Genomic DNA, 12,346 nt, shown 5'->3' on the forward strand with positions numbered 1-12,346 from the left:
ACACCTTCGCTAAAGGCACACTGTAGCGGAGGGCTCGGGATTACTTTTGACCACCTGGGGATCTTTAGCGTGCACCGAATCTCGACCACACGGGCGTTTTTGCTTTCCGCCTCCATCAGAAAAGCAGCCGCCATGGCCGGGAATCGAACCTGCGTCCTTGGTCTCAGCAGCACAACACCATAGCCACTGCAGTGGGTCCCAGGTACATTGCAATGATGCCTGAATGGTTTACCCAATCTCAGCTCCACTCGCTGCAGTCGATCGAGCGATCGGCACAGTAGGGAGGTAGTTTTTATGCCGATTAGCAAACTTCAACAATTAAAAAATAAAAAGTAGAAGCAGCAAATACTCAAGACTGCATAAGACAGGTGTATTGGCGTGTATCACTTGCACCATCAGGCAGAGAAATTGAACTGAAATTCAATTTTGTAGATGGCGCATGGGTTGACGGGTGTCTGAGCGTGCAGAATTAATCACACGTGATTACCCCTTTATTTGTTCTTTTTCTTTCTGCACAGTTTTATTTGTCCTTAGCTTGTTTTTAAAAAGAGTGTCTGTATAATAAACTGCAGTTGTAGTAGCGCACTTGTGTTGTCCTTTCAGAGTCCCTGTCCATTTTATTGCCCTCCACTGTTCGAGCAATGGAATATCAACTAGGCCAACCCGTCACGTTACTAAATCATGCAGGGTTCTCAGTTTTGGTGAGACTGCCCTTGTACTTTCAAAAATGTTGCGGGTACCTTGAAGTCACTTGTCAAAAATGATAGCTAACTTAAACAGTTTTCCTTTCCCTCTTTGTCACTCCTTTATCCCTAGCTCCTTAACCACCGGTGATATAGTATGTACAGAGAGCAACACACTTATCTATAACACAACTGTCGTACTTCTAGCCTCATCCTTCCTCGCCCGAAAAGGATATAAAGAAAACCACTATGGCATGGCGTTCTTAAATCTTACCCACCACTTTTGGCCTTACAGTTTTTGTAAAAGCTTGTTTCCGCCGTTTTCAGAGGTAGTTCAATGAAGATGAACTCCCTGTTATAGACAAGTGTGTGGCACGTGCACTGTACTCTGTTTTATTGTGTGCTGGGTATAGCAACGCCCCAACATTATTTCCGAGTAAGAGCCAAAGGGGTTGCGAAGTCTTTCATCGCGTGAAAATCCGTAGGCTTGACTTTAGCCGTACGAGTGCATACTAAACTAATGCCGCGACAATATGCCCTGCGAGGGACTGAAAAAAGCTGCGAGAGAAAGTGAGACGAAACAGCGTCGCGAACAATGTACAAAGCAACGTTTGTACCTTTCAGTTAAGGAACACAGATTGCGAGAATGTGGTTTTAACGTGATGGATGGCGATCGCTATAGCTCATCAATTTTCTTGGTGCAAACATTTTGCTGTAATTAAATGCCAAGGCAGCCAGTTGTCTCATCCGCGTCGCTGGCTTCCTACCTACCTAATGTGTGCTGCGTTTTCATTCGTTTGCATTCAGGTTGAGCAACCAGCTTGTTTGCGAAACACCAAAGACTGGCACTATTAACAGCTAATGCCAACGGATTCCAACAGTCATTAGATGCTGCGGTAAATTTACAATGATCGTCCGTTTAATTTGCCCTCGCGGATCGAGCGTGAAACCTCGCGACAACAGTTTAGGGCGGGACAGCAAAGAAGGAAGCGTAGAGGTATGAAAAGCATTGAATCGTAACAAACTGGTCGTATGTACTCACCACACTCACCATGTCGCATCGCTGGCGATCCGTTGGTTAACCCGCCGCTGCTGAAAAGCGACGACCGCACATACGCTACAACAAATCCGCCATCACGGGAAAGACCAAAAAAAAAAAAGAAAGAAAAAACAATACGCTTGAGGGCGCAGAGATCACCACTGAGCAGTGGTCTGGTAGTGAGAGTAGAGTACGTTGTTTTTATTGTGTTTTATTGTGGAATGTCGCAGCGGCGAAGCTCTCGTTTTGTATCGGGGTTGGCGGCGCCATCTAGTGAGTAGAATTGAAATCAACCCAAGCTATAATTTACTCCCTCGGTAAATATTTCGGCATGAAATGAGCAAAATATGTTGCTGCAATTACTCAATAACCTACACTACCTTTCCCAGCACGATCTTGAAAGCCTAGCTAAAAGCCCTTTGCAAGCTCAGAAGCTTATCTGAACTATTTGAGGCGGGCAAGGCTTAGCCCGAGTAGGGGCGGCCATTTTGCTCGCCAATCTGAGAAGAAGAGTCGTTTGTCGTGCTGGTGAGCATGATTTAGCACGGAAAATGTAATAAACAACACCAATTAAGAATACTTTCATCGGCTGTACCAAGCATCACGCGCCTATAGCGCACTGCATTTGCTGCAATCAAACCTTGAGGGTACACTTCGTCTGCTCAGGATGCTCGCTAGAGACGGTAAAGCCTGTGCCCGTAAGTTACCGTTAGCGGTAGCTCTCGCGCATGCTCAGTCGACTCCCGGAAACACGGCAGACGGTAACGTAAACACGGTAACGTTATGCTAAAACCCCCTACTACGGCGTTACCCGTTGTCGGGTACCTTATCGCGTTGGGAGCGTCACGCACCCAAACACAGTCTTCGAAAAGATCACTGCTTCCCCTGGTCGGGATGGAACCTGGGTCCCTCGCATTGCAAAGGCGATGTCAATCCCACTGGGCCACACAGGCATTTTTTTTTCTTTACTGCATTTCGAACAAACAGTCACGTCAGTGTGGGTGTAAAAACCGCCTAGGAAACTTTGCTGGCCGAAATTGGGCCACACTGGCACACGTTACTCATATGAAACGTGTTCAGGGTGATCTTACCCTGCGCCGTTGTTACGCAGGCTGTCGTCGCTAGGTCTCAAATAAGTACACAATAACATAAAATAAGAAAAAAATTTCAATTAACGCATTAATTATCCCAAACTAATACCTCAATCCAGCGTCCCTTTAAAGGCTTCTCCAGGGGCTGCAGCGCCCTCTCGCGACTACTTGCGGTATCAAAGTCATGCCGGTACCGAAACTAGTCAAGAGAGGGGGACTTTTCTTACAATGCTAGTTCTTATACTAGTACTGCTCAAGAAAATACTCGAGAGGTACGGTAAGCGCGCAGCAGGTCAAGAATACCGATATATACTTAAGCCCACTTGCACCATTCACCCACCCACTTACCTTTGCAGTGTCGCCTGTGGTACCGACGTTTGTCGCTTCCTCAATGAGCGGGTTAAGCCCGCCTTGTCAACTTGGAGCTTCACTACATTTCACCACAGCCTGCCGACCAGGATAAATGCTCGCACGGACGCGTTGAGGGACAAGCAGCACCAGTCATCTTGCACGCCGTGTTGTAGGTAGTAAAACTGCCTTACCTCAAAGACGCCCTCAGTGCGGGGTCTACGACAGGACTGTGGTAATGAAGGCAGCCAAAGCCCTGGTGTGCTTATCTACTACGCGCAAGATAAAAATGATCTAGCACAGCGCTAAGACAAACTACTTACCCTTCGGCAAGCCAATGACTGGTCGTCGTGCCCTGTGCTAGAATCGCGGAGCTCCATACAGCTTTGCTGCTAGTTTCGGAAGTCGCCAACCTTGCAGAGGCAGTTCCCCGAGCTCCAAAGGGGTGTACATCGAACGGAGAGCGATGGCAACAATGTGTCTGCTCGCTCGCTTGCGGCGTAGCAGGCGCGACGGCTGCGTCAGGCCGCGCACAAACGTAGAGACATGTTACACAGCAGTCGAACCTTTTATTTCAAATAAAATGTTTTATATATATTTATATAATGACATCACAAATGCCAAATAAAGTAAAAAAGAAAAAGCAATAGGACGAGAAAAAAAAAACGACGGAGGCTGCCTTTTCTTAAATAAGGGACACACTGAGACATGAAAAAAGGCAGATTCGAAGTAGCAATGACAGGATACTTATCGGACAAAGAAAAAAAGTGACTGTGGTCTTTAAACAATGATCTGAAGCGGGGCGGCCGTCCTTCGGGAGGTGTAAAGAGTCGGTCCATCGTTTGAGATGCGCAAAACGACAAACAGGATAAAGAGGGTAACGTAACAAGGGCGGCAAAACAAGACAAAAAGAACAGGCGTCTGTGAAGCTTCCGAGGAGCTGGATGAGCGCGCATGAATCTCTGCCTTCCTTCACGATCACACTTTTTTTTTCTTCCTCCGTCCGATGGGCCAGACTTACACACGTTCTAGGAAGTTTCGGCGATGATTTGGAAGCAAGAAACAATAGCAGTAATGTTCCGCGAAGACATCGGAGAAAACAAGCAGAAGACAATATAAATCAGAAAACGCCGTTTCGTTTTCACTTGCACACACGGTATTCACAAGATGCGAGAGCTGTCGTTTCGGCCATATTGCTTTTGCGTCTGCTGCTGCCGTCCCGGAGCTGCATGCGCAGCTGTTTCTCCGCCGTGTGCGTGTATTCATGTGTGTGCACCATGCTTCGGGTATGCGAACGTGTGCGTGTGTGTGTATGTCCGACTGTGTCTGTGTGCGCGCGCTGCCCTTTTTGAAAGAGCTCGTCGTAATTTGCGTCAGATGTGGTACAGCTCGGGAACACAGACGCCACCTACTTCGGGCGCAAGCTCGGCCAGGCCGAGTGCAGGGGGGTCTTCGCCGGAACGCTTCCGAGGGCCGGGGAAGAGAGGGCTGAGAGCAGAAATCACGCGGCAACGTGACGGCGCTATACAAGGCTTAAGTCAGGGCGAAACTAAATGCATTGAAAAGAGTGAACGGGGCGACACTGATCGCGGACCTGGCTAGTTTAACCACGCCCTTGCTTCGCGGAACACAGTGACTTGCCAGCCTTGTTCCGCAGAGGAACGGTGTTCCCTCTGTACTGTTTATAAAGGGACACTCACGGCGCGAAACACAACACCGCGTCTTTTACATCCTCCAATAAAATATACACGAACGTTAGTTTTTTTCTCTCTTCTTATAGCTGCACGAACGCAAACCACATATTCACGCAGAAGGCCCACGAATTTCCGCGAGCGAACTTTGCTCCCGCAAAACAATCCATTCACAAATATATATCCCCAAAAACTGCGGCGATAAAAAAAAAAGGCTAATAAAAAAGAGAGAGCTGTTCACGTCATGCAAAGTTATATGAGGCACTGCCTTAAGTTCGTCGACATGCCTGCAAAATTATTTCGTCTGAACAGTAACCAGCAATCAAATCATCACCGCATGGAATCAAGCAGCTTGGTTCCCCAACTCAAACTGCTTCTCTGCAAGGCGGCAAAGCGACTGCTGCCCGGTCTGCCTCGAATGTGGAACTGTAGTTTAACGTCTATGAACATTACTCTTCATTTTGACCGCACACGTTGATCCTGCCCACCTAGACTTAATGCTCCCATTTTTTTAGTAGTTGCATAGCAGTCTCTGCGTGGGATTTCACGAACTTTTCAGAAACTAAATCTTTGTCAGACAAAGACCGGAGCTGTTGACGTGTGCGACAAGTGGGGTGGCTCTTTTTTCTTCCTTCTTTGCTGGAGTGACGTGACGGGCAATGGTCAGATCTTAGATCTCACAATTCAAGTAAAGGCGTATGTACAAAAAAAAAAAAAAAAGATACAGCAGGAACAATAAGATGCATCGGCGTTTCGTTTCCACTCCACAAAATGAAAAAAAGAGGGGGGAAATGAGGGACAGAAAGCATGAACCAATAAGCTCAGAATGTCTCGTAGATGTCTGATGAAGGGTGTATCCGCTGCTTCCGAGAACTGCAGTGTTCGCACTTCGCAGTGATCCTCCTCTTCCCACTACGCTTGCAGCGGCGAGGGCGCTCGGCGTCCGGCACACGGTGCTGGCATTCTTATTGCAGGCTACCTCGAACAGACAGTGCGGCGCTAAGGGGGAGCGCCTCGCGACATGGGACAGTCGCAGCTGACCGGTGCAATGGCCGCGCCCGCTTATCTTCGCCAACTGCGGCGCTGCGATCGTCCTGATCAACGAGAACGATCCTCGCACCTTTCGCGGACCCACAGCAGTCCGTGAGCAGCCCCAGAGATTTCCTTCTCAACGATGAAACCGGGGCAGCAGCGTTGCCGACCGCCGAATTCCTCGCCATCCAGAAACTACGTCCATCCTCTTTCCCCCTCGTGCGTGCACGCGATCTCCAACTTCCTCTGTCCTTTTTTTTTTTCCCCTGGGTGGAACAAATGACGCTGTTTTTCAATAAAGTTGAATGGCCACGGGATCGCTTGACCCTTTCGTCCCGTTACTTCGCGAAAAGGCGGCCCGACAGTCGCTCTGCAGCGTTTTCGCAGTTCCCCCGTGGCTGATTGGCGAGGTGGCGAAGACCTGCGGCCTCCGCTGGCGCCGTTGATTGTTGCCTCCCGTTCGAAGAGAGAGAGAGAGAGCACCCCGGGGAGAGCAGAGGATGGAGCCACCGCCGAGGGGTTCCGGGAGAGGCGGAGGGGGGAGGAAGAAGGCAGCGCTCGCTTTCGGCGGCCCGCGTGGAGGAGAGGCGTCGTCATCAGACCTTGATGGCGGCGCGCACCTTGCCCTTGCGCACTGTGGCCGGGGAGCCCTTGAGCATCTTGAGGCAGTCCTGCTCACAGAGCACGTTCCCGTTGACGAGGTTGTACCGGTCGCCAGGCACCAGCTGGCTGTGGCACTTGACGCAGGCGAAACACTTGACGTGGTAGACGTTCTGCGCCGCTCGCATCACGTAGTCGTTGGCCGGGATCATCTGGCCACAGCCCGAACAGGCACCCGACGTGCCGAACAACCTGCGAGGGGGCGAGAGAGAGAGGCCGGTTGAGCACTGTTTAGCGTGCGTAGTGAAACAGTAACTGCACCTGCAGGGGCTATGAAACTGAAACGTGCGTTTCACGCTAGCCGACTTCCGCTTGCAAGAAGCCGCCCCGCATTCAGGCATGGAAGTGTTGCGTGGCTTGTAACAGTGGCGGGAGGCTATGCGAGTTGCCACGATGCATGCATGTGCTTGCGTGAGCAGTGACGGCCAAAGGTGGTCGTGAAGCTTCAACCCAGGATGTCAGAACCCTAGGCCTAGAATACTGATCCGGCTTAAATGGCTAAGGCCAAACAGTGCCCGGAGCATAAGCAGTAGCGATCAGCAAAAAATTACGACGTGAAGACAATGTATTTAACAACACAGGATAAGAAAGCGCATTCCGCGAAGCACCATCACTCAAAGGTTAAGGACCGCTCTGGCCTCATGAGCATCAGGTCATGAACGCGCCGCGCTGGATGAGTGATTGATTCATTTGGATTAATTTTGACCACCTGGGTATCTTTAACGTGCGCCGAAATTTCGAACAAACGGACGTTTTCGATTTTCGCCTCCATCAGAAAAGCGGCATTGTGCTGCTCAGCCCGAGGATGTCAGTTAGATTCCGGTCACGGACGCCGCTTCTCTTTTACAGGCGGAAAATGAAAGGCCCGTGATTTCGGCACAAGTTGAAGAGCCCCAGATGGCATAAATTAATCTCCAGCCACCCGCTACTACACACCTCATAGCCCAGGTCTAGCTTCTGCGCAGGTCCAGGGAAGCGCGCGCATTATGGCGCATGAGGGAAAACACGCCTTCGTATTTCGCGGAGCCCGGCCCGATCAGTGTTCCCGGTTTAAACAACAGCGCCTCTGCTCAGACGACCGTCAAGATGGCCCGAAAAAAAAAAAAAAAAAAAAAAAAAAAAAAAAAGACATAGTTAGGTTGCTCCAACCCCAATATCGTGCAAAAGCAAAAGCAGCGCGCGTACATTCCTCCTTGTGTAGCGCTGTCCAATAGGCCACTGCGGGTATGCGTTAGAGCTTAGGCCTACCGTTACGATTCGACGTCTTAAAGCCATGGAGCGAACTCTACCCAAGGTAGCCTGGAATGAACTGAAGGATGTGCTATAGCGGTATCCCTTTGTATATATGAAAGCGTGGTGACGTCAGCACATGACTTCTATGCTGTTGGGTACATTTGCACTCGGATAGCTTACGCAACCGTAATATTTACCGGTATGGCCAGTCCCCCTCGGTAGGTATATGTGCCCGACTTTTTAATGATGATGGTTTTCTGCTGACATCGCCAAGGAAATTTGCTTGGATAGTAGAGGTATATGCTTCGCAGTAATAGTTACACAGCGCGAAAGGGAACGAAAAGCAAAGCAAAGCAAAGACGACGGGACAAGCGCCGCCGTCTTGTCCGGCAGCGCAGCGCTTGACCCGTTGTCTTTGTTCGCTTTCGCGCGGTATAACTATTATACAATAACGGGCGCCGGCTACATGCCAATGTATGCAACGGAGTCACAGTTACACGTTTACAGAAATGAAGCGCCCGTATTTAACAATCAGTTATTTACAGCCACTTGTAACACGGGACTGACAGCTCAATGTGAAACAAGAAACTCCGAAGACGCGTAAGTACTTCTAATGAGTCGTGAACGCGAGCGCATTAATGTTCAATTGAACGCCGCAGGTCATCCCAAGCCACCCACAGCCCATTTGGCTAGCTGGTGACTGCTGCGCCGTCGGGCGCGAGCACCAGAAACAGTCGGCGTGCGAAGCTCGGCATCCGAACTGCTGCCGCACTGTCCACATGACTCTGCGCATGCCCAGGCGTTGCCCAGCAGCGCGCTCTCTTCTTATGTGTTTATTTCCCACGCCCGCGATACGGAACGAGCATCTTGTGCTGGGATTTCAATGCACTTGATAAGGGGCTGCAGCCGTTCGCTGAGTGTTCGCTGCCGCTTCGACACGTCGGGCTCCCAATATGAACATTATCTAGTTAAGAACGAGAAAACGAACGCGATTTCGAGCGGATTTGGAGAAGATATGTAAGAGCAGAAGGCAGTCGAAGAGCGATTCTCGCGTAATGGCGCCTTCCCCGAAACGAGGTCACCTTTGTAAGTACTGCAGTTGGAACTACCCGGAGCATCTGAGGGGAAACTTAAATTCCGGCCAGACCGCAGCCCCCTCAGTCGTCCTTCCGCGGAAGGAGCGTCTCTGCAAGGCGAGAGGAGCAGCGAGGAAGCAAGGCTCATTTCGGGGCACCTTTTTCCGCGGGGCCTCATCGTGAATGCAGCGACGACCGAAAGGTGCGCGCACTTTCGGGGCCAGACAATGACGCGCAGCCCCAGCAGGATCGACCAATCTCTCCTGCGGCCGCTGCTGCGAGATACAGACGCGGCGGCGTCCGACGTCCAGGCCGTGTTGTTCTGCGACGACCGAGGGTCCGCCGCCATGTTGCCGGCCCCCTTCCCCTTGCAGCCCCGTCGGGCAAGGATCTCGCCTCTGCATTTCCTTTGTGGCGCGCAGAGCAGCGGAAGCGACGATAGTTGGCCGCGCGCTCTCCTCGAGGCTGCCAGTTGTAAAATGAGATCGGGTAACACGGAATGAAGCTCTGCCTCCGTGCCTCGCCGCCGCTGTTGTTGTTATTACCATTATACATATAGGCGGCTGCCCCTCGATATGAGATTTCGCCTCCCCTTCGCCGCCCGCGCGCCACAATCTTCTCTCCGCCCCCTCGGCCGCCGCCGGCGCGCGCTCTGTCATGTCGCTGTTTTCCGTCCGCGCGAGGAACCGGCGAGGGAGAGGAGGAAACCAATTTCGGTGATCGGGGGCGGCCGGGGGGTGGCGGCGTTCGGCCGGTGATATATATACGTATATATATGTATATATATAGAGATATATATTGATGTATATCTTTATATGAGAACGAGAGACAGACAGACGTACTGCAGCCACTGTTCGCTGTGCGTCGGGCAAAAGAAAAAAGGCTTGTGCGTGTGCACGCACGCACACAGGTTCGAAGCAAATAATACCCGGCACACAAGCAAGCCCTCGGGCGAGATACGCAGGCCCGGAGTAATATGGGTTGCGTTCGAGGTCCCCCCCCTCCCCCCCTCCCTCCGGGCACTCCTAAATTTTGTCCCTCCCCTGTGTTTTTTTTTTCTTTTCCTACTTCGTAGCCCCCTCCTTTCCACCTGTGCCCTTTCCGCCATCTCTCCTCGGCAACACGCGCGGGGACACCGGTAAAGCCAGAGTGCGCCCTTCGCTTTTCTGGCAAGTCGATGGCGAGTCGCCAATATAGGTTTTATGTCACCTCACCTCCGACACTCGCTGGCGGCAGTCCGCCAGCCGACATCTGCCACGGTTTGCAGAAATACGAAGCACGTTCGGTTAAAAAGAAGAACCAAGAGGAGGGGTTGATTAATAGCCAATGTTAGCAGTGCCGTTTACCACGATACCAGCACAAGTTTCTAGCATGGCGGCGACCGAGATGCAAACAGAGAAAAGGAAAGGCCTACACCGACTACTTGGCTACCTGCCGCCAAACCAGCTCCAAATACGATAACTTTGGCGTGAGCTGGCGCGGTGGCGGTCGCTTGCTTACCTTCCGGGCCATGCAGAAACATGAGCGCACCTTTCGAAAACACCTTTTCCCTCCCATCCCGATGAGGGAAGGGGTGGCGACAACCCTCTTCCTCATCCCATTAGGTCAAGACCGCAAAGCGGAAATGCATCCTAGTGCAGAAAACCAGCCCGTGAAATGGCACCGCATCAGATAGGACACTTTTTGTCTGAACACTGGAAAACTCGAGTTTTCACGGGAAAAACAGACGAACGCAACCCTCCCTTAGCCTGCTTGACTGCTAGCTATAAGCCTTCTGTGTTCGCTCAACGAGACGATCATTCCATATTATGATATCATATTAAATATGTTAGATGGTGTGTAATTGTTATTTTAAACACTTCGCCACCCTTCTTGAAACTTTTGCCGCTTCCGTGAAACCTTGCGCCCTCTAAACATTGCAACGCGAACTTAGAGGAAGCATGCTGCACAGCGTGAAACGCAAACCACCAGAGAAAAAAATAAGCCAAAGGTCAGCAGGCGTCAACAAATAGTGTGCACGCTCATTAACGTGGTAAAAAAAAAAAAAAAAAACCGATCGGCTAGCACTTACCCGGCCATTTCATTTGACAACCATCTCGTTTATTGTATTTCTCTCTGGCGACAAACTGCAAAAACGAATAGCTGTAACGCGATGTCTTGCGGCTCTCTCGCGAGAGGCCAGGCGGGGCCCCACGGCAGCGCGCGGGAAACGCCGCGACCGCGCACACGAAGCGACGGCCGATCGAAGCCCGTTACACAGCCGATCGCGCGCAATTGAAATCTAATTTGGACGGCGGTGTAGCGAATCTATGCAAATCAGGACGGGTCCGGCGTCGCGTGTCTGATTGAGAGCAGGCCCGGAAAAGGGGAAAAAAAGTGTGTCGCCGACGGCGAGGGAAGAAACAGAGAGAGAGGACGACGAGCGGGGCGCCCAAAGCAAGCGCCGTGCATATGCTAATTCGATCGCGGGGAGCCGAACACAAGCGGCGGCCTCAAAGTCGTCGTCTCCCGCCGTGCGCGCACCATCGCAAACAAATAGCGCAGCGCTGACGTGTAGCCTTTGTCGCCTTGTCAAATATTACCTCCCCGAGCCTCCGCCAAGCGTAATAGCGTGTGCAATCGCACGTTTTTCATGTCCGATCATGTACCGCAAGGCGCAAAATTTCGTATACTTGGACGCAACGAAGCAAGACAACGCGCGCTTCGGAAGTGTGCGCGCGTGTAGACAGTGAGCGAGAGGGAGAGTGAACGCAACTGCGTCTTCTGTTTTTGTCGGATGATAATCGATTAGAGCAGATGAACGATTTCGTCCTACGATTTGAGAACCGATAGGATGGTTGTACACCGCACATAAAGCGGTGTACGACCCTCCTGTGGATATCAATTTAAAACTATTATTATTGGCAGGCGGCCTGCACGACCGATTGGAAAAATTACTAGCGCCAACCCTCCAACCGCAGCGCACCAGAAAAGAAAAAGAGAGAGAGAGAGAGAGAGAGAGAGAGAGAGAGAGAGAGAGAGAGAGAGAGAGAGAGAGAGAGAGAGAGAGAGAGAGAGAGAGAGAGAGAGAGAGAGAAGATCGCGCGAAAGTCACTTCAGACAACTTTGAGGACGCTTTACTAAGACATCTTCATGCGGAAAGTGCTTTTAATTCTTCCGTTGCGTTTGCTCTTTCCAGGGAAATCTGGTCGTACTGTTTCTTTCTAGTTCGCTGTTCTCTTTGTTCGCTGCTTTTGTACCCAGGTTTTCGTATGCTGTTTTATGCATTCCCACTTGTACCTTTTCGTTCAAACAGAACTTTTTCTACCTTTCGCGATTTTGTGTTGTAACGCCCTGACGGGCCCTTAGGGTAGTTAAATAAATAAGTAAAAAAACAGATACCTAAAATTATACTAAGCCTGACGGTAAAAATTGAATTTCATCCCATAAGTGCCACATGTGACGCTCTTGTGTTGCAAAATTCAAAATTGTTCAAACATGCCACCATAAAAAT

The 12,346-nt window shown here is 50.7% G+C and overlaps 1 protein-coding gene across 1 annotated transcript in view; it reads right to left on the bottom strand.

Moving 5' to 3' along the window:
• Positions 1–3,710: 3,710 nt before the first annotated feature.
• Positions 3,711–12,346, bottom strand: part of LOC144141166 (uncharacterized) — a 204,317-nt gene continuing 195,681 nt past the window's right edge. The window contains 1 exon segment of the mRNA XM_077672720.1: positions 3,711–6,736. Coding sequence (XP_077528846.1) covers positions 6,481–6,736 — 256 coding nt within the window. The 3' untranslated portion in view covers positions 3,711–6,480.

Source organism: Haemaphysalis longicornis, unplaced genomic scaffold (genome assembly GCF_048455015.1).
Source record: "Haemaphysalis longicornis isolate Haplotype H1 unplaced genomic scaffold, Haemaphysalis longicornis Haplotype H1 scaffold_1, whole genome shotgun sequence".
Classification (NCBI taxonomy): domain Eukaryota; kingdom Metazoa; phylum Arthropoda; class Arachnida; order Ixodida; family Ixodidae; genus Haemaphysalis; species Haemaphysalis longicornis.